The sequence below is a fragment of the Vanessa cardui genome, chromosome 22, assembly GCF_905220365.1.
Source record: "Vanessa cardui chromosome 22, ilVanCard2.1, whole genome shotgun sequence".
Taxonomy (NCBI): Eukaryota; Metazoa; Arthropoda; class Insecta; order Lepidoptera; family Nymphalidae; genus Vanessa; species Vanessa cardui.
In genome coordinates this window covers 894711-920936 of record NC_061144.1, presented here as the reverse complement: position 1 = coordinate 920936, position 26226 = coordinate 894711, and the positions used below count along the sequence as shown (strand labels likewise).

At 32.0% G+C, this 26226-nt stretch overlaps 1 protein-coding gene across 2 annotated transcripts; it reads right to left on the bottom strand.

Annotated features, from left to right (window-relative positions):
* Positions 1-2732: 2732 nt before the first annotated feature.
* On the bottom strand, positions 2733-26212 carry LOC124539336 (serine protease gd-like). 2 transcript variants are annotated; one of them, XM_047116700.1, is made up of 6 exons: positions 25632-26212; positions 13861-13999; positions 5796-5905; positions 4402-4545; positions 3573-3687; positions 2733-2933 (listed from the first exon to the last, which is right to left on the bottom strand). In XM_047116700.1, the coding sequence occupies exons 1-6, from the start codon at positions 26151-26153 to the stop codon at positions 2758-2760; spliced, it is 1206 nt and encodes a 401-aa protein (XP_046972656.1). In that variant the 5' UTR covers positions 26154-26212; the 3' UTR covers positions 2733-2757. The 2 variants fall into 2 exon arrangements, with proteins under 2 accessions (XP_046972656.1, XP_046972655.1); XM_047116699.1 differs by lacking the exon at positions 25632-26212 and adding an exon at positions 21635-22457.
* Between the last annotated feature and the right edge of the window lie 14 nt (positions 26213-26226).

The following is a 26226-nucleotide window of genomic DNA, read 5'->3' as shown; positions in this document are numbered from 1 at the left end:
AACCTTAGCCTATGTCCTTCTCCAAACTCAAACTATTTCCACACCAAATTTCATCTGAATCGGTTCAGCGCTGCAAGCGTTTAGAGATAACAAATAGACTTTTGTATTTAAAATATTGTGTTAGGCATCCTCCACAAAGCCAGCGGTTGTGGTGACACAATACAACTAATATTTATTCATTTAAAAATAACGGAACGTTCGTTCAAACGTGAGTTTATGCATAGCGTGTACATTACATATACAGTGTACATTTACATATGCCGAGATGGCCCAGTGAGAAACGCGTTTATCTTAACCGATGATTGCAAGGTCAAACCCATACAAGCACCACTGAAAATTCAAGTGCTTAATTTGTGTTTATAATTAATCTCGCGCTCGGCGGTGACGAAAAACATTATGAGGAAATCTACATGTGTCTAAATTCACAGAAATTCTGCTACATGTGTATTCCACCAACCCGTATTGGAACTGATTGGTGGTATATTCCGAACCTTCTCCTCATAGGGAGAGGCCTTAGCCCAGCAGTGGGAAATTTAGAGGCTGTTATTGTTGTTGTATTTACATATCAAATAGCGGAAAGATTTTTTATAGGCGTTACTTAAAAATATAACAATGGAGAAAATTAAGATTATTTTTATTTAATATAGCCAGCAAAGAGGTTTTTGTTGGATATTATTTGGACCGGGATTAAAATTTAGGCCCTGCATTAAAATTCATATCCTCATTTCATACCTTAATGTAAGAGTTTTGAAGGTTGTTATTAACGGCAAATGGCGCTGTGGCACGAATGGGTGTACCGCAGGGTTCAATTTTAGAACCTCTTCTGTTTTTAATATATATTTATATCTATAACAAAACCTCTATTCATTATTGTATGCATGTATTTAAATTGTATTTGTCGACTATCAAAAATTTAACACCGCATCGGGTAAAGAAAATCTGTGGTTAATTTTTAATATCACGTTTTACAATTATTTTTTTTCAAACAATAATAAAACTTATTGTTTAACGAATGGTTGTACCACAGGGTTCAATTTTAGAACTATTGTAGTTTTTTATATATATTTATGTCTAAAATAAAAATCTCGATTCAATATTTTATGTATATTTTTAACATGCGTCTGTAGACTATCAAAAATCTACCACCAGACTGGCAGAAACTCAAAGAAGATTTACTGTCTCGTTTTACAATTCTAGTTTTCATAAAATAGTAAAATTTATTATTTCGTTATTTGAAATAACCTAGAGGATATTACCTCATTGCCAATGTTTACGATAACATAAGAAATTAAAAACCTAAGTCCCAAGTGAATATAGAAAGTGTAGAGGATCAATTTGAATTGAATTATAACGAAAACTACGGCCAATAAAAATGATCGACTATGTATACTAGTCTCTCCAAATCTGCGATTTATCTAGACTTTGAATTAGGATGCCTATGCAATCCCGTTTCTGGAAAAACAACTAACGATATTGGTCTAACAATAGAACTGTACACAGTCATATAGGATTATATATAAGAAGCTCAAATGTTTAGTCTTTGCTGTTCATAATCGCACAGGTGGGCCATTCGTCCTCGAGCTGTATACAAATAATAATAGTCAATAAACTTCATTATTTACTGAGACTGTAAACAGACATACATACATATGGCTTTATTATATATAGCAGAACAATGGCGAGCAATCATTAGTCGTATTCGGATAATCGCTACGTACTTACGTGCTTAGAGTAATGATGGAAATTAAATTACTAGTAAGTCATACTCGCTACCTCATCTAACGTTTGTATATTGCTTGTTAAGGGCTGTTGTAAACATACAACAACAGCCTGTTTATTCCCACTGCTGGGGTAAAGACCTCCTCTCCTTTTGAGGAGAAGGTTTGGAACATATTCCACCACGCTGTTCCAATGCGGGTTGGTGGAATACACATGTGGCAGAATTTCTATGAAATTTGTCACATACAGGTTTCCTCACGATGTTTTCCTTCACCGCTGAGCACGAGATGAATTATAAAGACAAATTAAGCACATGAATCAGCGGTGCTTGCCTGGATTTGAACCCACAATCATCGGTTATGATGCACGTGTTCTAACCACTGGGCCATCTCGACTCTTTTAACTCTTCGTTGTAAACATATTTTTTTTAATCAATAATACCTATTCCTTATAAACCAGTAATTAAGAAATGTTAAATTTTGTTTGTGTTCCTTGCTCATCTTAATTACGAAACTGATGACCATCATACATGGCACACAAACTGACGTAGGATCTCTAAAACCGGCGTTCCCCTTAATTTTATAAATATAAAAAAATCCCTATAAAACGGTAACAGACGAGACAAGATGGGTGTGTTATATGCTTTCGACATTAGTATATTAATCTCTATTATATGGTTTTGGAACAGTTACGCCAAGATTAAAATATTTGAACGGTATACGAAACATATAAATTTAATAAATTAAATCATTTTGGATAAATATGTTTGGATTGTTACTTCGAGATAAAATGTTTAATGGATAAACAAAACATATAATTTTAATAAATTAAATCATCATGGGTAACGTATGTTATAAGCGTCATTTCAATTTCTTACATATTTATGTATTTATGAACTGTATTCTTAATTTTTTTTTCATCTCCGGCAAAGATGTAGTCTACACTTAATAGATGATTCATGTCACTCTCTCTTCATAATTTTAAAATATAAAGGAAATAAAAAAAAAACCATATAATAAAATAACTTAAAAAAAATATTTATTCAATATACTGTTTAATCCAATTAATGTAATCAGTCAAGTCTGTAAAAGTGATAGTATTGTCAACACAAAACCCCCGGTCGCTTGTGTCAGCGTGACGTATACCGCGGAGGCGCCACGTGTCTGCGTGTCTTGCGACGTGCAAACCACCGTAGCTTGGACATACTTTGATATCTGCAAATGGGAAAAGCTATTTTAAGTATATCATGAAATAGGGTTGAAGATTGTTTGATGTCTTACCTAATTACCGATTATTACCATAGTAAAATTAAACATAGATTTTAAATGTCTATGCAGGCGCTTCATAGAAAAAAAAGAACTATTAATTTTGCCATTCAAATTTTGTTGCCCTTTTTTTAATTAGTAAAATAAATAAGTCAACTTAAAGCGAACCTTATGAGACTGACATTGTGAAACAAAAACATTACGTGACATAGAATACTAGCTGGCCAGCCCAGCTTCACACTGGTACACTGATACTATATATACTACATAATTAGTTTCTTTACGACATCACCTTAGATATTTCTAAAGTTATCAGTGTTTCTTTACTGTATTGTCCATGTATAATATACAAAAACCTCCTCTCGAATCTACACTACATCTATTAAAAAAACCGCATCAAAATCTGACGTAATTTTAAAGATCTAATCATTCATGAGACGAGTGTAAGCGACCTATTTTTATAATATGTAATGATAATGATGATTACACAAAATACTGACACATTGAATGGACCTTGAAAATACATTCGCCATTAAAAGGTTTACATTAAAATGTTTCCAAAGCAACTATGATATCTTAAACACTTACCACGATCATACACAGCGCAGTAGGTCCCGTTCCCTCCAATATCGTTACACTTCAAACTTTCATCTGTATTTAAAGTGATCAGAGTTAAGTCCCCTGTAGCCGCCCAACCAGTTGTCTGCACAAATAAGGAACATTTTACTAATAAAGGCGGGAAATTGAATTACATTCTAAATTTAAACATTACATTAAAACTGACAAGTCATAAAGTCACGTGTATTATCTGAAATATATATTATGGCACAATACATCAATACCTTGTAGCGAAATACATTTAAAAAAAAAACGTGCAACCGCTTGTCATATTTCGGGTTTACTTTTGGCGCAAATTTGAGTGCTTCTGACGTACAATTTCTGAGCCACAGATTATAAGTATTTTTAGTTAATTTTTGTTATTAATATTTAACAAACGATATTTTATTTTTTATTTATTTAAAAATATATTTTTACTTCTGGTGATTGAGAATAAAGTTCAATAATTGACTTGACTTAATTAGACGTTTAGCGTGTAACTACATCATATATGTCACACTGAGAGAACTCGTCATTGTTCACTATAGATAAAGGTATACAGCCCTGAAAATACATTGTCACACTCATTTCACTATGATAATAAATTGTGTAATTTCTAATAGAACTAACAGGGAATAAAGAACAATAAAAACCTCCTGGTCATAGGCAGGCTATCTACATTTCAATGGGCTTAAATAACACGTAGTCCGTTATAAAAAAAAAATAAACAAACCGCTAGTCTACGCACTGATATCTCTTCCGTTCCTTTCACCCTGATCTATTTTGTACACAACGTATATTTCACGTAAATTATACTCACGATCGACTCTTTGTAGTCCTCTATCCCGAGGCAGGCAGCCTGTATCCGCTCGCTGAATACCACCGGATCTTCCATTACAAGAATTGCAATATCGTTTTCGAATCCATCCATTGTGTAGTTGTCGTGTAATATGACGTCTTTTACCTTCGGAAATATGGTATTATATTTTATATTACTTTCTGTTTACTAACAAAATACAGTATAAATATGAAGGTTTTATTAAATACAAGATATTGCTCTTAGAACTTCACTTGTTGCTATGTTTTCTCTCAAAATTTGTCCAAAAATTAAATGATTAATTTAAAAATGCCCAATCAAAACGTAAAATTAATCAATTTTGCCGAATATGTTCTTCCTTTCAAATCACATATAGTACAACACAATTTAGATATAGCATCGGCAAAATTCGTAAAACCGATCGCATCCGAATTAAGTACGCTATCCCAAATTATCAATATTTATTTCTTATGTGAATATCTTTACACAAATATAATAACTTGTAATATCATATGACCTAATATATTCATCAAACATTGCGCCTTCTCTGACGCAAGAATCTATAGCGACGAATAGCGTCAAATGTCGCCATAGGGAGCTATTTCTATTAGTTGTATAAATCGGCAGTAATCGGTTTTATTGAATTTGCCGATGCTGTATTTAAGTTATGTCGTACTATACGTGTATATTTTAGATAGGAGAAGAGTTTAATCCTATCAATTGCGGGTTCAATCTGCTGGAATTGAATCTTTATATTGAGAACTCTAAAAGGCTACAAAGTCTTGCGTCTGAATTTAGTCCAGACGCATTGAATTTGCCTGCCCGTCGGGTTACAAGAGTGAGCGAATAAGAAGTCCATATGTGTGTGCACATTGCTCGAACAACCGACGCCCGACGAATTCTCGAGTGGCAACCACGGACCGGATGACGCACCGTGGGTAGGCCCTCCACAAGGTGGTCCGACGACCTGGTGAAGGTCGCGGGAAGCCTCTAACAACAACAACAGCCTGTAAATTCTCATTGCTGGGCTAAAGGCCTCCTCTCCCTTAGAGGAGAAGAAAATCAGCGGTGCTTGTCTGGGTTTGAACCCGCAATCATCGGTTAAGATGCACGCGTTCTAAGCACTGGGCCATCTCGACTCTTAAGCCAAAGGGAAGCCTCTGGTTACAAAAAAGATCGTTGTGCCGATATTTATGGGAGGCATATGTCTAGTGGACATCCTTCGGCTGACATGAATGAATGAAAAATGTGCAGCAACTTGTGCTCTCTTTGGTCATAATATGTCTAAACGCAGCTGGCTGATTTCTGCCAAGAGTAGTCCCCGTGCCCGCAATCAACTGGACATCAGTAATGGCGTTCCATGAAATTTATTATAATGGAACATTTTATGTACTCACCTTAACAAATCTCTCGTATTCATTCATCGAGTTAAGCGAAGTTTTCCCCAATAATACTAATAAGTCTTCTGGTCTCACTTGCATTTCATCATTTCGGATGCAGCGGGCAGCTGAAATGATACTCAATGAATGAGGTTATTGTAATATCTCACTGAAAATTACTAAGGTATGTTAACAAATATGAGACTAGTTATCATGTGTTAGGCAAGAAAAGTAGCCTGTGTCCTTCTTTGGAGTTCACATCAGCTTCATACCTATTTGGTAGCAGGGCTTTGTACTTGGTGGCTGGGCTTTGTGCAAGCCCGCCACCACCAGCCACTCATCAGATATTCTACTGCTAAACAGTACGCAGTATTGTTGTGTTCCGGTTTAAAGGGTGAGTGAGCCAGTGTAACTACAAGAGACATAACATCTTAGTTCCCAAGGTTAGTGGCGCTGTGATGTAAGGAATAGTTAATATTTCTTACAGCGTCATTGTCTATGAGTGATGATAACCACTTACCATCAGGTGACCCAAGTGCTCGTCCGCCAATATATATCATAAAAAAAATTCATCATCGGTTCAGCATTTGGTAGTGAAAAAGAGAGAATTACATGTTTAATATTAGTATAGAAGTATAGATGATACCGCGCGTTTCACAGGATTGAGTGTTTAATACTATTGCATAAATTGCTTCCCTTTGTACCTACTCTCACTTTAAATTTAGACTACTGACGTGACAAGCATGGATTTCATATTCTTGTATTAATATATTGTTACAAGAGTAAGCCTAGCGTTCAACACGGCGTTATGGCATTTGATACTATATCATAATTTATATCACACTATTATCGCATATTATGAATATAGCACAGGCTATTGAATTTACTGTATTATATACAATTATAATTGTAATTAATTGATCAATAATTTCTAAAACTGTAATTAATATTATTTTATATGGCAATACATTTAATACTGGCATGTAACACCATTTCTTATTTTAAATATGATCGAGCTGTCATTTCATACATAAAATTTTAACAAAAAGAAAAACCGACTTCAAACAAAACAGTATTTTAAAACAAATAAAAATGCACTTAAAAATAATAAAAATAATTGCATATTTTACATATTTTTTAGAGTCCTCCTTGGTAAAATGAACTGAAAAATATTAGACTACTTAAAAGTCGATTTACGATTATATAATGTAGTTATAATTATTGCTATATTTGGAGCCGGTGTCAGCCAATAAAACCCTACAGTATATCTAGTAAAACGATAATATTATATTGGCTTTCCCGAACTACTGTACTACTCATGTACACTCAAAAGAGGTATCCAAATAAGAAAAAAAAAATTATCGTCTATTGATATTAAATAAAAATATATACTTAGTTTAATATGTTTTTATTTTCATTCATATAAGTATAATATTAAGCCACGAAAAAGTGATCTTCAGAGATCTTAACACTTCCCTTAACACTGTAGTGTAATGACCATAGGATCACAAATTAGGCATCTATCGACGATCTCTTCTTAGAATAACTTAATATATTTTATTGTTTTGATAGTTAATTTGAACCCTTAATAACCTATAGCTACAGACAGAATTTATTAAAAAGACGTATTTTTTTTTATTATTTGTCATTATGCCTTAATCTTTATTCCCTACATATTAAGAATATTTTCTTAACAGTAACCACATTCCTTTGTTGTTAATCTAAAATAATAATAATGTAAAAGACCAAGTAATAACTTTTTAATAAAAAATATACACAAAATTTTCGGGTCACAGAATATTATACGAAGCCAAAATTGTGACATAATCACCGGTTTTCCTTTGAAAATCTTTCTTCTGTTCACTACCACGATTTCATAACTCATTTCCGAGTAATAAAACATATTATAACTTCATATAAACGCATTTTAAAAGCAAGGAGGTTTTAATCAAATTAGAACGAGATGAAAAAAAGAAATGGCGTTTCCCGCCTTTTTTGAAGTGACATTTTTTATTGAACCAGCTGAATAGCGATTGTTCTAACGCTGTTAGTAAAAAATGTATAAATATTTTTAGCCTTTTCAACTTTAAACTTTAAATTCAATTTTTAACTGAACCCGATATAGCTCTTTTATTTCGTGAACTTAAACTATAGTCATAGGTATTTCTATTTTTAACGTTATATTTACTAAAAAAAAAATTACAGGTATAAAATAAGAAAATAAACATTAAAGTTATGTCAGTTTAAATACAGAATACAGATAAACAAAATATAAATTAAAATAATTTGTGTTCAAAAAATGTGATGAGAAAATTGTTAAAATATTTTACAATGACTTTTATAATTGTGTACTTTAATGTAAATCCACGCTTAGGGTTGCCAAATTTAACAAAAAATGCTAGAATAGAGTTTATTGTTAATATTAAAATAGCTCCTTATATACATTTTTGTTTTGTTATGTTTATTGTCATGTAAAAACTTAGAAATACATTCCAAGTTACTTTTATAACATTGTATCAATCAGAGTCAATCAGAGTAGAGATTAGGCAAACTCAAACTCAAATTCCTTTATTCAATATGGAAGCATTACACTTACTTATAGATCGTACAAATAATATACACACAATAATAAACACCATACCGGCGAAAGAAACTCAACTGGTTTCTTTTTTTGTCAAAATAAGGCCTCAAAGATCAAGGAACCATCTTAACATTTTTGGCGGGAATAACATAGCATTATGTACTCTGTGGCGGGATTTTCGTAACGTTTTCGGGAACTCAGTAATACGAAATATGGAAAAAAATTTTATATGTGTAAGATTCTATAGAATGTGGTACTTGGTATTGAATATGACATTATTACATTACTACAGATGATTATCTGTCACTTGTATAATAATTATTATAGTTATTTTTAATCTGTAACATAGAACAATGACAGATACTCGTTATGGCGGGAAATGGTGTGAGAGATACATTTAATGACATTGGGCACCGCGTGAACATTAACGATATAAAAAAGTAAAAGTTAAGTAACAGCATGTAAATTTCCCACTACTGGGCTAAGGCCTTCTCTCCCATTAAGGAGATGGCTTGGAACATATTCCACCACGATGTTCCAATGCGGGTTGGTGGAATGCACATGTGGCAGAATTTCTACGAAATTGACACATGCAGGTTTCCTCAGGATGTTTTCACCGCCAAGCACAAGATGAATTATAAACACAAATTTAGCACATATATATAGTGGTGCTTGCCTAGGTTCGAACCCGCAACGATCGGTAAAGATGCACGCGTTCTACCCACTGGGCCATCTCAACTTTATTTCTCAGAATTTATCTATATTGTCTATGAATTATACAAAAACCTTCATCTCGAATCACTTTATCTATTAAAAGCATCAAATCCGTTGCGTTTTTTTATAGAGCTAAGGATGCATAGGGACAGACAGCGGTAAGCGACTTCGTTCTATACTATGTAATGATATTCGCTCAGAGAAAAGTACTATTAAATGGTTTGTTGCTTAAAATTAAATACATCGTTTATCAAATCGAATAAACATTATAAACGGAACAATTAAATAAGTCATCCACCGCTCATAAAACATGAAATATTTGGAAACTATTCAAAATTATTTTTACATAAAACGTCACGCGCATTACAGAGTTTTATGCGTTTGGTTACGACTCTTGGCATTCGAATGTAAGTTTTTGGAAATGATCCGAGAAAGGAAATACGATGAACATTGACCGGAATTATAAACGATTAATATGATATTCCGATTTTAAATATTTTTTTAAGAATATATATACGACCTCTTTTCTTTGAGATATTGATTGTTGTGTTAGGCAAATAGTAGCCTATGTCCCTTTTTGGAGTTCAAATTTACTTCGTACGAAATTTCATCAAATTCGGTTCAGCGGTTTGGTAATGAAAGAGCGGCGAATAGACAGAGTTACTTTCACATTTATAATATTAATATAGCTAGAAAACATAACTTCGGTCTATATTGTAAACTAAACAATAATGTGCGCTCCCTCTAAACAAATGATTCTACATTTTATCACCAAATCTACAATACAATGGCACAATAGCGGAAATTTAATGGCGAAACAGTTTTACATATTTACATATCAATGATATCTATATATTATCTTGAATGAATATTATGTAATATTAAGGTAGAAAAAAAATATAAAATTTATAAACAATGGAACACAAGTGACGAAACTTCTATATACATATATAAAATAGGTCAGTCTGTGTGTTGTGTAATCAGATAAATCTGAAAGAGATTTAAAAAAAATAACATAGTAATAGCTGGTGCAGCTGGAGCAAATATTTACTATTTTAGATCACATTATTTAATTGCAAACAAGTGTTTTGGGGTATGGTAGATGCTTGAAGTGGAAGATGTTACAACTGCTTTAAATGTAGTTTTCAATGGTGGATGGATGAAAGCCTGTTTTAAAAAGGTTTGGAAAAGTTCAGTGACGATATTTTGACGTGATAGTGCTCTGTTTATTTTACTATGAACAGTTACTACATAGGATGTCTATATCATAGGCAAATTATTATTTTTGTGGTCGAGTGGTGTGTACAACGGTTTCATGGGTACGCCACTCCGAGGTCCCGGGTTCGATTCCCGGCCAAGTCAATGTTATATATCATTAGTTTTTTCTATGTCGTCTTGGGTCTGGGTGATTGTGGCACCGTCGTTACTTCTGATTTTCCATAACACAAGTTTTTTAGCTACTTACATTGGGATCAGAGTAATGTATGTGATGTTGTCTCATATTTTGTTCACAATAAATTTCATTTAAAATTAACGGGCCAAAGTGCACAACGTCCTAAAATATCGGCACTGTGAGAAATAATAACCACCCTTTACATTATCGAAGAACCAAAACTTTGAGAATTAAGATGTTATATCTTTCGCTCACAAAAACCCTACAAAACGGAACACAACAACAATAAGTATAGATATTTGGCGGTAGAATATCTGATACATCACCCATGTATAAGATATTCTACCGCCAAGTTACCGACAATAAAGTCCTACCAAGAAACTCAATTTATTAATTTTCGTTACATCACATTTTTAAAACATCGTAATTAAATTTGTCATGATAATGAGAAACAGGCAGCCGAGTTAATTTAAATACAATTTGTAACGGTTTAAATAAAGGTTCGTGAAGTTCAAAGACAATTAAATTGAAGATCATTTGTGTCAGCGACGATTGTCTCCCTAACACTGATTGTAGATTCGATTTAAAAAAAAAACGGTTTTTTTCATTAATTAAACAATTATTGCAAATAGAGCATTGGGGTTGTAAGAAAGATTATACGTTCCTTACTTCTGTAATGTTACACCAACAGTGGCGTTTTTCAACCGACTTCCAAAAGGAGGAGGTTATCAATTCGTCTGTATTTTTTTTTTTTTTTTTTATGTTTGTTACCTCATAACTTTTCACTGGGTGGACCGATTTTGATAATTTTTTTTTTGTTTGAAAGGTAGTGCTTCCCGTGGGGTCCCATTTTTTTTTCCGATGATGGTATCCATGTGAAAACGACATAAGTTTTAAATTTGCGTTATGTATATGCGCGACAAATAGGTGAATAACTGAAAATCACGTTAACCAATTTTGATAATTCTTTTTTTATTATAAAATATATACTTCAAGGGTAATTTGGTGAAAGTTTGGTAAGGTTCTGAGCACAGGATCCATGACAAAGTGACGGAACGGAAGGGAACGGAACAATTCTGAGGAGCACGTTAGCGATACTCGGTCGAATCTGTTATTTGGATATTTGAGTCACCTTCCGTAATGTGGTTATGTTTATGTAATTATCATAGTCGAATATTATAATCAACTAGCTACCCACCCCGGCTTCGCACGGGTGCAATACTGATACTAAATATACTACAGAATTTGTTTATATACGACATCACATCGCAAACTTCTAAAATTATCAGTGTTTCTTTACTATATTGTTCATGTATTATATACACAAACCTTCCCCTTGAATCACACTATCTTTTAAAAAAAACCGCATCAAAATCCGTTGCGTAAATTTAAAGATATAGGGACATAGAAAGCGACTTTGTTTTATACTATGTAGTGATGGAACTCCTATACGGCTCGCAGTTAGGGTGCGATATGGGGCAGAATTTCTTACTATCTTTAATCAAATTTTGTATATGTGATGTGATGTCATATGATGTACGAAATATAGTTGGTCTTTTTCAAAGTTTTTTTGCTGAGTTCGATTACAGCTCTTTCGAGGGATCCTTGTAGTTTACGCCGCGTGACGTATTAAATCCGCATTTTCGAAAGTCTATTTTTGCTTTATTCGCAAGTTTCCTTTGAAATTGTCCTCGAAGTAGTTTCTGACTCATATAAACGGAACGCTTAATCTATCCATATTAAAAAAAATAGTTAGTCAACATCAGCTTCACTTAAAATCAAAAAATAAATAAAATTTTAACAAAAAGAAAAACCGACTTCAGACAAAACACTATTTTAAAACAAATGAATATGCACGAAAAAGTAATAAAAATAATTGCGTATTCAACATATTTTTTAGAGTCTTCCTAAGTTAAATGAAATGAAAAATATTAGACTACTTAAAAGTCGATTAACGATTATATCATCTAGTTATAACTATTGTTATATTTGGAGTCGGTGTCAGCCAATAAAACCCTACAGTATATCTATCAAAAAACAATACGAGAATACTTTAACAAATATGTTTTTTACAAATTACCATTTTACACAATAATATACTGGATCAATCAAGGGGCTCGTATCGTTTCTTTCTTTTGATTGTTGGGGCAAGGGCACCGTGGCTGACACCGGCTCCAAATATACCAATAACTATAACTACATGATATAATCGTTAATCGACTTTTAAGTAGTCTAATATTTTTCATTTCATTTAACTTAGGAAGACTCTAAAAAATATGTTGAATACGCAATTATTTTTATTACTTTTTCGTGCATATTCATTTGATTTAAAATAGTGTTTTGTCTGAAGTCGGTTTTTCTTTTTGTTAAAATTTTATTTATACCAATAAGCTAAGTAGGCTGGAGCCGAGGGCGGCAGATTTAGGTGGGCGGCAAATTTAGCCCAAATTGTCTTTATCTTAGAGTAACAAAAAAATCTTATAATTATATATATACACATTACGTACGTAATCCGTATACTCGTCACTACATAATGGGTTGCAAAAATAATAACGGGGAGAAGCCGATGTAATGAGGACGATAGAAAACAAATCATAAATTTACATTTTTAGAATAAATTGGGATTTTGAACTAAACAAACGTATCGAATTTTAAAAGTCAATAGGGGCGGCAAAAATCGAATAGCCTACTAGCGGCAAATTTGTAAATCTGCCACTGTACATTAGTTACTAAGTTGTTATGTGTGTGCCTGTTACACTGGCTCATTCATACTCCAAACCGAAACACAACAATAAGCGAAAACACTAAGCAACAAAACATATGAGTGGATGAGTACCCAGACAGCTTGCATAAAGCCCTACCAGGAAGAACATATAATTTAAGGTGGTGTTTCCATGGATTCAAACATTGTTAATTATGTTTTTACCCGCTATGAAGAAGGAAAATGGGACATTATTAGCTACTAGAGAATACTTTAAATGTACTCAAGTGTCTCCAAAAATTAATCTTCTCACAATCAAAGTTACTCATCTATAAGGAACATTAAGATGTCCAATTCATTAAAATTTTCTTGCACATTTGATGAAATATATTTTTTATTTTGATTCCAGGTGATCTTTTTTTTTTAAAACACGTGCATCTTATCCAAAAATTGTGATTTGAAACCCAAAAAGGCGCCAATTTTCATGACCTTAATCTTATGCTCCTTGGTTAAATGCATGTGTTAAATGATAATCTACCAAGTTCCTAACCTTCTCCTCAAACGAAGTGGCATCAGCTCAGCAGTGGGACATTTAAAGTTACTTTACTTTCTCACTTTATTATTTTTCTTTTTACGATTTATTAAGTTCAACAAACAACTAAAGCTACTTATTCTTCTATTAAACTCGGCTTACCAGTGAGAACCGCACCAGCTGACACCAGGGCGCCATCACAGTAATAGTCGAATTGATTACTTGTATCGTTCTTGATGTAAATTGCCGCCACCCAGGGGAAGACGATCTGGTGCACAGCCTCGGTTATGTTATCTTCAATCTGAAAAGATAAACCTATGGTCTAACACAAAAGTATCAAAATACTGACAATTTTTGGTTGATTAAGATGGTAAGACTTTTTTCAAGTTAGTCTTAGGTACCTACTGATTACTTATTCTATCACTGAACTGAAATAATAATAGGGCTTATAAACACGACTTTCAAAAATTTCGATTTCAAAAATGGAACCTATTTTTATATTTAGAAAAGAGAAATTTAAAAAAAGTCAAAACCCAATCATTATATTTTAAACGTTACGTTACAATTTCGTTACGACCTGAGATGATGGTTAGAATATATACATCTAAATCGATGATTGCGGGTTCAAACCCAGGTGAGCAGTACTGAATTTTCAAAATTTTTATTTTTTATGGATATGTGTAATTGCAACGAATTTATGTTACATATGAGCTGCATTGTAGCAGCTTGGTGTAATATGCTCCTAGCCTTCTCCTTAAAGGGAGAAGAGGCCTTAGCACAGCAGTGGGATATTTACAGGTTTATTATAATATATACAATTTGGTGTTTCTTTTTGGACTACCAAACGTGAACACGTTATGACGTCATAATGTGTCACGTTAACACATTGTCTCATGAAAACCACACTTACTATTATATTTGTCATTAATCGTCGTTCCACTATGTTCAGTTGAAAGATTTTGTTCATAAATATTATTCATAAAATACATTAACGAAATCATAATTTAAATAAAAAAATCTTTATATTAAGAATAATTTACGAATATTATACTGCATAGTTTAAAAGTCCCGTCTGCTTTTTACGGCCTCCATTAGTATTAAATTAAAGGCTCATACAACATTTCCCGCCATAAACAGAAATACAAAATGGCGATGCATTTTCATTTTTTAATTTTAATACCTTCACTGCTATTCGCTTTATAAGGATTTTCGTTACGGAATTTGTTAAGAAATTTAAATTAATACAAAATGAAATCGTCTTAACTCAGAAAAAAAAAACGAATTTTCTTATAGTTTCTTAATTAAAATATACATATTTTTATAATAATTATAAATAATAGTCTACTTGATGTACAGTCAGAGTAAGAAAACCTTCGTCAGTTTTCAAATTCATTCCTATATCAAGTCTTCGAAATCAAAATCAAAATCAAATCAATTTTATTCAAGTAAACTTCACAATTAAGCGTTTTTGAATCGTCAATAATCAAATACTACCACCGTTTCGGAAAGCAGCTTCTAGCAAGAAGATACGGCAAGAAACTCGCATAGTTGCTCTTTTCAAATAAACACATTTACAATGCTGTTATTGACAGTAATTAGCGTCCTATGATGGAACCCGAGCCTAACTTCAGGCGTTTCTCTCTAAAAAGTACTCTTTTAATGAATAGTATTATATTATCTTAAGCTCTTAGTACCTTTTGAATCTAAATATAAAAACATTACGAAGCAATATGTCATTCTCGTTCGGTAAAGCAGATTATCGCTCATACTAAGCACGCAAAAATAGATCTTAAAATGACGAACCTTATCTTACCCCGACTGTACAATGAAAGAAATATATCCGAGAATCAATTTTCCCGCCATGACGAGTATCTGTCAATGTCAATCTCAATATTGCCAGGTTAAAAAAATATTATTATCATTAATATACAAAGTGACAGTTACTCATCTCTTATATACAGATAATAATAATTAATAAAAAGTATTATATTCTAATGCGACACTGTCTTAACTAATACTATCAATGTTACTAATTAATGCGTTCCTAACGCATGGTCATTTGTATGTTATGCTTTAACAACGTAACTGTTGAATCGAACGTGATAAAGTTTTGCATACGTGTATCCTTTGTTAGGAGTACAACAACAGCCTGTAAATTCCCACTGCTGGGCTAAAGGCCTCCTCTCCCTTTGAGGAGAAGGTTTGGAACATATTCCACCACGCTGTTCCAATGCGGGTTGGTGAAATGCACATGTGGCTGAATTTCTAAGAAATTTGTCACATGCAGGTTTCCTCACGATGTTTTCCTTCACCGCTGAGCACGAGATGAATTATAAAGACAAATTACACATGAATCAGCGATGCTTGCCTAGATTTGAACCTGCAATCATCGGTTAAGATGCACGCATTCGAACCACAGGGCCATCTCGACTCGTTAGGAGTACAATAAAGACATACCAAATAAGCAAGTCCGGAGGCGACAACTAGTACTTTCATAAGTTGAAATTAAAACGTTGTTTAATACTAGAGTCTTATTTGTAAAAAACAAACCTATTACTCTTTATTATGAAAATATTTAAATAACAACGGAGATTCATAATATTAATAATAATTGCCTTTTACATTATTAACGCTCAGTTATTTTGTTTTTTACCAAGTAACACACACATGCACACATTTAAATGCAATTTTTCTTAAGAAGATTAATAATTTATCTTTATGGGTGGGTAATTTCGAATGACTAATTCGTCTTATTAAATAAAATTATCTATACTAATATTATAATTGCGAAAATAATTCTTCATTCTTAAATCGATTTTGAGTAAACTCAGTATGGAGATAGTTTGAATCCCATGGAAAGATATAAGCTATTTTTTTACAACGAAGTGGTCCTTTAGGGTTAAGAAAAGGCTTGTATAGGGAATCAATTGCAATTAAGTAAAGAATATACAACCCACAAAAACATAACTTTTCTATAACTGTGACGCGATATATTATATAGTTATAAAACGTGAAAGGTACAGACAGACAGACTTTCTTTCACATTTATAATATTAAGTAGTAATTATGACAAATGTAAAAATAAAAATTATGAATTTTTATATTTAACTAACTAAGAAAAACTAAAATAAAACTTTGAAACACTAAGATATTAAATTTATTATAATAATTAATATTATTTTGTTGTAATTAATTATTTGTAAAAACTACTTCAACTAAAAACTATTTTTAATTACGCCGCTGAAGTAGAATTTCTCACGCGCATAAAAAGGTAGACACACCCTTTTTATTTATTCTACGAAGATTATATTTTCTTAATATTTTAGATTTAGTTTTAAGCCCAAAACTTCTTTGCTGTGGAAATATTAACTTATTTGAAAAAACCTATGAAAGGAAAAGGTCTCACCGGGAAATTGTATAGAGATTTTTATCTAAGATACTTGTTTAATACGAGTTTAAATCGCTTGGCACGACTGAATTGTATTTTTAATTGTTTTAATTTAAAAATTAAACTACTGTTATGCTTTGAAAAATAGGCGTGACTTGTAAACAGCATCTATCTCATTCTTTCCAACTTTTTATTAGGTCGAAAGAAAGAGATAAAACTACTTTTGATATAATAGACTTAATAAAAGGTTAGGAATAATAAAAGAGATATAGAATCGCATAAAATGTAATAACATAGTCAACGGCTAATAAAAAATATACGAACGTCAAACAAAAGGCTGCCCTTAATTATCCAACCTTGAAAATTCGTGAGTAAACCATTTTATGATACGAAGTTACGAACAAAGTGGATATGGCATTTGTTTCACTGATTTGTTTATGCAACTCATCTTCTATTTTCTATAGGTTTTCTTCTTTAGAGTGCTTTGCATGACCGGAACATAAACCAATTAAAAAGTTGATTATTATTGAGGATTTATGAGATTTAGAAGCTTGAGGACTAAATTTCCAATATTTTGACCAGGACATAAAATATTCATTGTGTTTTTTATTCCTAATTAATATAATTTAAATCGCAAATTGCGATGACCTTTGCGGGCGTTATGCCTCTCTGAAAATACAATTTCTACTTAGTCCTTTCTAGAAATTCCATGTAATAATAGCTTTAACGACCGTCTATAAACAGCACATAGTTTTAAACACAAAAAAAACACTGGAATGAAATGTCACCCCAATAAATGTGTGGTCTAAAACACAGCTCAAATAATTGCTAAAATTTACTATTCAGATTCTAAGATATAATTATCAGCTACTACATATTGCATAAACATATTACTTAATATAGCAACAAACGTTTTTCACGACGTCTAGACTTATTAAAAACTATTAATCTATACTTAGTATTATTATAAATATGAAAGTAACTCTGTCTGACTGTTGCTCTTTCACGACCAAACCAATCAAGCGAATTTTATGAAATATGCTATGTAGCAATATTAAAATCCAAGGAAGGACACAGGCTACTTTTTTGCCTGACACATGACAACAAACACCTAAAAGGCGAGCAAACCACGGGCGACAATTAATTAATATAGAATTTAATGGCATATCCATATTTCCTACCCCGTGATGTTATCCTAGCGTGTGAAGCAAGGATCCGAGTGATTGATGTGCCGGCTCGCGTGATGCGAACTATCAGAATAACACGAGCTTGTATGGGAAAGTCGGAGGTTTTGCTGAACATATTTGAGAGGTATTTGTTTTGTGGATAGTCACTGTTATAAATAACATCTCACACGTGCCGATAGGGCCCAGTGGTTCATACCCGGCAAGCACTGAATTTTCGTGTGCTTAATTTGTGTTTATAATTCATCTCGTGCTTTGCGGTGAAGGAAAACATCGTGAGGAAACTGCATGTGTCTAATTTCTAAGGAATTCCGCCACATGTGTATTCCACTAACCAGCATTGGAACAGCGTGGTGGAATATGTTTCAAACATTTTCCTCAAAGGTAGAGGCTTTAGCCCAACAGTGAGAAATTTCTGGCTGTTGTGTTTGTCGTGTCTCACTGATGGAAGTAAGACCTTTTATAAGGAAGTTTTCACATCGCTTGTATTTTTTTTTAAATTTATTACCGTAAAAGTCCGTTATTTATTGACCCGATTTGTTGTACAGGTGTTCTCATTCGGTCCCATTTAATTTATTAAAAATGGAGATGACTTTTTTGTATGGACTCGAATTTCATTTATTATTTATTTTCTCAGATAAATATTTATTGGTGATATTTATTTTGTTAAAATTTTGTATCAAACTCTTGTATCAAATTGCAAACCTTCAAAGTTTTCTGTACCTTTAGTCCAACTGTGGGGCTTTTAAGAACCATTAATACATAATCTACTAAAAATTATCTATTCTTTAAAGCTTTTACTACCTAACATCGAGATAAGACAACAAATATATTGACAAAAATTGTGTACCTATACATCTTTGTGAGGTATTTTAACTATGATGAAATTCTGCAAGATTTCATAGACCTTCCGTCTGCACAGGGTATATTATGGTGCACAAATGTATCCTAAAACATAGATTATTATCTATTTCCCCACACTCATCATCCTATGCGACAACAAATATGATATGATCGGATAGATTTAAAAAGTAAAGCATCATTCTTATCATATTTTCCGACACATGGGCATGTTTTACTTAGACTCTAATTTGTTACTGAGAATATTTTGACAAACAAAACTCATTTATATTTTCTCGAGAGTTTTATGAGAACATAAAAGTCAAAGGTACTAGATGTTCTAATGCGATTAATAATAATTCATCTTAAAAAAAAAATCTCAAACTTTGATAAATGAGCCTCGTATCGCTAACAGGATAATAAGAAATTATGGAGGCTGAATATTTTCCATATAAAATATTATATCTTTGACTCAAATCCGCTTAACTAGAGCCGATGTATTCTGACATTTTTAACGCAGGTTAAAAAGTTGTAGTTTAAAGAATTTGTAGGAAGGCCCTGATTTTTCGTATAATACTTATTAGTTATTTCAATGTACCTTTGATATAGTAACATAAACAACTTAATAGTAAGTGAAAGTTAAAAAAAAAGCTTATTTTCAGCTTATTTCGTCCAAACAGTAAAGATTGGAGCCTTCTTTTAAGTGCAGCAGGGCACCTGTGCCAGAAGACACCTCTCTCCCATATCAATATCTTACATAAGCATACATTATAAGCGTGTGTGTGTGCGTGTGTGTGTGTGTGTGTGCGTGCGTGTGTGTGTGTCTTTTGAAAGTATTGTTTTAATACTTGTTTCAAATTTCCTTTAATTTTTACTCGTTCATGCTTCTTTAATTTATGATTTACTATTTGTCGCCCGCTTGCGTTTTATTGGTTGGTTGTCATATGTTAGCAAAGAAAGTAGCCCATATCCTTTTTGAAGCTCAAGTTTGCTTCATATCAAATTTCACCAAATTCAGTTCATTGTTTTGGTAGTAAAAGAGCGACAAATAGACACACAGACATAGTTACTTTCACATTTATAGATATTAGTACAGATTTATCCTATTAAGGTATCAACTAAATGAAAAAAACTTAATGCAATACTTTAAACTGAAATGACTTACAAATAAGATATTTAATTGACCCCAATAAAAATTTTGTTCATCTCCGATTGACTTTCTTTCCTAATTTTCAATGAACGCCATTAAAAGCTGTGATACATCTTCCCCACTCCATACATAAGCTTTACGAGTAATTGGACGTAAGTATTACTAATTGGCTTTAAAAAAACGTGATCTTGATTTCAGCGATATGTTTATTTTTTTTAACGACATTAAGTACTTTCAATAAGTTTTACATAATATTCAACGTAATTTATTAAAAAAATAATTTATATAAAATTAAACCGACTTAAAAATTAGAAATGTATAATAAATAAAAATATATCTATGTAACTACTAGACCGATTTTAATGAAACTTAAACTATTCCCTAAAATTGTCTCAATATGACTTTCACTTTCGAGATATTCATGGACAAACATAAAAACATAACTACAAACATACACTTACGAAATTAAATATATTAAAATATAATTAAATTCTAACAATTTAACATACATACATGTCGATGTAATAACCTCCTTTTTTAGAAGGCGGTTAAAATATTTTACATATAGTTTTGATGATGGTGAAAAGCGACGGGACGCTGAAAGAACTGGTAGCTGTAGTATGTTAGAACTGTCTTTATAAACATAATGTCATAAGGTAAACAATTATATATTAGGTCTCACAAACTGTCTTTTGTAATTTACTCTGTAAATGCTTAATAATTGGGTCTTAAATAATGGTTATTTGCTTCTGGAGCGTTTTCGAATGTGTTAACACAGGAATTAAATCTTTTATCATCTTTATTGTGTTTGCATTTCCGACATTTAGCTATTATAGTACACATTGGGAGAACTATGCATTTACGAATAGACAATTGTCTGATTAATGATGTATCATAATTACACAGTATTTAACAAAATCGCTTACCGCTGTCTGTCCCTATGTATGCTTATATCTTTAAAATTACGCAACGAAATTTGATGCGGCTTTTTTTGCGGATGAGTGTATCGAGACAAAGGTTTTTGTATATAATACATGACCAATATATTTAACAAACACTGATAATTTTAGAAGTGTCTAATGTGATGTCGTAAATAAAGAAATTCTGCATTATATTTAGTAACAATATTGTGCGAATCCGAAAAGGGTCGCTAGTATTAATAAAAATACCAAATGCATTTGACCTTTCTGTGCTGTGATTGGTCAAAATAACGAAAATCTTTCGTATGACATTGCATTGTCAACTCTTCATTACAAAATTCATAAAAAAATTACATCACTTTAGTACCTCGTTAAGTGTATTATTCTTTCAAATTGCTTAAACTTGAGTTCGTGATTTTAATCACGACTTAAAATGTAATTAAAATTTACTTACATTACTGCTATTGTTTCTATCATTCTCACGTACAATTGTATTTGTTACATCAAGTATGGTTTCATTTTCATAATTGTTCTCATTAAAATTATCAGGGATTGGTGTAGTCTTGATATCTATATATTCATTAGTTGTGTCTTTGTATAGATCTATATAATCTATTATAGGATAATCCGTGCTGTTGTCGTTATTTTCATAATAGATTCCATAATCATCTATATCTGATATTTCATTTTCATTTATATTTTTTATTAATTTATCATCTTTGATACTCTTTGTTTGGTTTACAACTTTTATATTATTTACTGGAATTATTTTAGTAACGTTCAAATTAAAAAATGGTTTTATAAAATCAATCGTATCTATATTTGAAGAATTTATCAATTCAACTGTTTTATTTGTATTGCCATAATCAAAAGGAATATCCTCTTCATTAATATTGTCAATATTGTCAGTGATTTTAATAGTTTTAACATATATAGCTGTATCGTTGTTAACATTTTGAAAAATATTTATCGGAGTTTCAAAACTGATACCACTTTCCAGTTCTTCTCCAAGAAAACTTGATACTCCACTTAGGATGTCCTGTAAGTTTTCCCTTTCTAGATTCACATTATCGAAACCCGGTACAGCAATATCAGTGACTGTAGTCAAATTAATATTTGTCTGACCTAAGAAGAAACTGTCAAAAAACGAGCCAAGACATTCTAAATACGAATCACACTCACTTTTAACTCCGATAACTTTTACTAACACGAAAAAAACAAACACAAATCTTAGTTTCATCTTTTCAACGAACAATTTATATAGAAACTAAAAACGTGAACACTTTATGCATGAGATTAAACAAATGCAAGATTCTTCTTAAGATTTTTAGTATATAATACAGTTGCAAAACAATTTGTTGGACTTTATTAACAACACATAAGGTTCAAAATCGTTTGAACTTAACGTAACGTGTGACCTCACCTTGAGAGGTTCGTGGTAAAATTGACTTTGATGGATTATGGTGGACAATGAGCGGATAATAGGCTGTTCGTGGTGTAAGCTCCGAGCTTAGAAACATTACAATTGATGAACAGATGTTCCTTCTAACATTTTTAGTACAACGCTATTGTGAAAAGCAATTCCATCAACAATATGTACTTTATTTTTAATAGACTAAGTTTAGGTGGTATTATTCACGTACGTTAGAAATAGGAATTTCATCTTCTATACTTAAAAGAGAGCCGAGATGGCCCAGTGGTTAGAACGCGTGCATCTTAATCGATGATTTCGTTTCCAAACCCAGGCAAGCACCACTATATATTATATGTGCTTAATTTGTGTTTATAATTCATCTCGTGCTCGGCGGTGAAGGAAACAACATGAGGAAACCTGCATGTGTCTAATTTTATCGAAATGTTTTTTATCGAAATTTTGCCACATGTGCATTCCACCAACCCGCATTGGAACAGCGTGGTGGAATATGTTCCAAACCCTCTCCTTAATGGAAGAGGATGCCTTATCCCAGCAGTGGGAAATTTACGGACTGTTACTTTACTTTTACTTTTATTCACGTACGTTAAAAATAGGAATTCCATCTTCTTCGTTTATAAAATAACATGTTCTTACTGACTGATTCATTATTGACGAGCGTAAACTTTTATTTACGTTATGGACACGAAATTTGGTGAGTAGGATCTTTTGATTGAGTAAACAAACGCTATGGAAGGAATTTTGGAAATTCTACCCCTAAAGGAGTGAAATACTGGGTGAAAGTTAGTATGAAACTGAATATGAAACTTTATTATTGTGACACTGATTAAAAATGAGTACTAAAGATACGTATTTATGCGTTCCTGGACCTTCTACCCTTAGGGATGAAAATAATAAATAATTCGTATATTACAAAAGTATACAACTATATCTTAAATTAACGTAATATTTTAAGTTAATCTGTAAATTAAATCAACTTTCACTCGAGCAAAGATGCGGGCAACTGCTAGTGTTTGTATATTTTAATGAAGTCTATAGATGCTTACATGATGATGATTAACAATTTGAAAGAATTAAGGGCCAGATTATTAATACGTATTATTATATTTTTATTCATAGGTAACACTAAAAGTCATCAATAACGAAAATCGGTTTAGTAGACGAGAAAAAGGTACTAAGGCGCTTAGCCTTCTCCGTTTTACATAATATATTGATTTGGTCGATTGAGTATTTAGAGCGAGCTTTAGGTCTCACCATTTTGTAAGCAAAGTAATATTCACTTATTTACGGTATTAATATTGAATCGTATCCTTTCAATTACCTATCCTAGATCCTAACATCTATACATATAATAAAATTGGAGTACATATAGCAAAGTAGCATTTTGTACAATTTTTGTTTGTATGTATGTATACTAATATCTCTGGAACGGCTGGACCGATTTCGTCGGAACTTTCACAGGCAGATAGCTGTAACTTAGGCTACAACAATTTTTGTTAAATTCAAACGCGTACAAGGTCGCGGGTACAGCTAGTTATAAATAAATAAATTACACACCATCCTGATTTACCAGGCTTAACATTCCACCTAGTCAAGTCTGAGAAATCAATGAATTGTAATTCCTTTATTCAATGTAGAAGCATAACACTAACTTGTTGATTTTCAAATTAAATCCCACTAACTTGTAAAAAAGAAATCTGACCGGATCAGAAACGGAGAAAGGAACACAGCGGGTTATCATGACCGATGATCAGTTACATCCTCAATTATAATACAATATTTTCTTCCAATACGCTTTGATACTGTAGCATTTTAATGCCACAGTTGACAGTTTAATTCTAGTCCACCAACACACACACACAAAAGAAGCAAGAATATCTTTAATGTGTTTTTTACGTACATACTTTAGATAGTTTTTTAACACATATAGTACGTTACTTTAACCCGTATTTGCTATTAAATAAGAGAAGTTAGAGTTGTTTATTACTTTTTTAATACCGTAATTACTTTTACAAAGTAAGAGGTATTAAAAACTACTTTAACATAGATATTACAATCTATATCTATATCAATATTTTAAATGTTAAAGTAACTCTCTGTCTGTCTGCCGCTCTATCACAACCAAACCACTGAACCGAATTTGATGAAATTTGCTATAAAACAATCTTGTACTCGAAGAAAGGACATAGGCTACTTACTTACAAATCACTTAACAAGCACATTTATTACTATTATGATCTTATGACTAAGGGAGGTCGTAATGATATGCCTAAGCGCTGTCAGTGGGTCAGCGCTATTAGGTGAGATATATATGTATCTAGCGCCTAATGAAAAAGGATGTGAGTATTTCAATCAAACTTTATTTGAATTTAGAAAGTATTAGAGTTATTTTCTTATATGACGAATATATTACGAATTTCAACAGTCCTAATAAAATTTGTGTGTAATTTTAAGCCAATCATGTGTTTGACTACAGATATTGTAAATCGTAGTAAGAAAAATGTAAATAATCATGGAGTACGTATTATTTTTTTTTTTTTTTTTTGGTTCAAACCCAGACAAATAAGACAGAATATTCGTGTGTCTAATTTCAGCTTGATAGGTGGGAATAAGTTTTATTACCGAAACTGGACTAATAGTAGGGATTATGATTAGCTATTTGACTTTGAATGATGAAAGTTACTATTTGCATTCACTTAATAATTAATAATTGTCAAACTACTTTTTTGTTCCATTTACTTTGGAAACTCTTAGCTCTTGGAGTAGTGGTTCAATAAGCTTCATCAAAAGTATAACACCTCGTCTCATTGCCTCCACTGGTGACAGGGGCTGGTTCATTTTTAGCCCAGAGGATCGGAATTGCGATGCTGCTAGCACTCTTGCCACCGTTCCACGCAGTCAAGATTTATACAGTTACTAGTTTTAGTTCATATTTGTATGTATTTAAGCATTTAATGTTAATAAAATTCTTATGTTAATAAAACAGATATAGACTTAATAATAAAAACATATGACTTACATTTTCCAAATAACCATGCGAATTTAAAACTCTTCCAGTAAAAATTTCCACATCTTCCATACCGGTAGTTGTCAATTTACTTTCATCAATCAGATCATTTATTTTTTCAAGATTTTCATCATCGATATTAAAAAAATAATCGACTATTATTTTCTTCTCAGGAACTTCACTATAATCTTTGGATTCAATGAATATGGAATTTCTTCTTTTCCTTTCATTTTCAACGTCGTCGAAATTGAAATAATCGTCGTCAATAACATCGATTGATATCGATATATCGGTTGTATCATACACGTTTGTTGTTCCATAATACTCCGTCGTTTCATCGAAACTTGTCGATTTTTCGATTTCTGATATTTTCGGTATTCGCGTTATAGTTACATTTGCGTTAATAAAATTATACACTTCGGGCCAGTATTTCGCACTGTATAAGACCACCACTATTATAAATAACATCACTATCATTATTAATAGGATTAATAATTTAATTATTAATTTCATCAGCGATAAATTTAGTTTCATTTTTTTTTTATTATTGAACCTGTCTTAAGTTGTGTTTGGTTCGATATTTAAAAAGGTACTAATAAATAAGTCT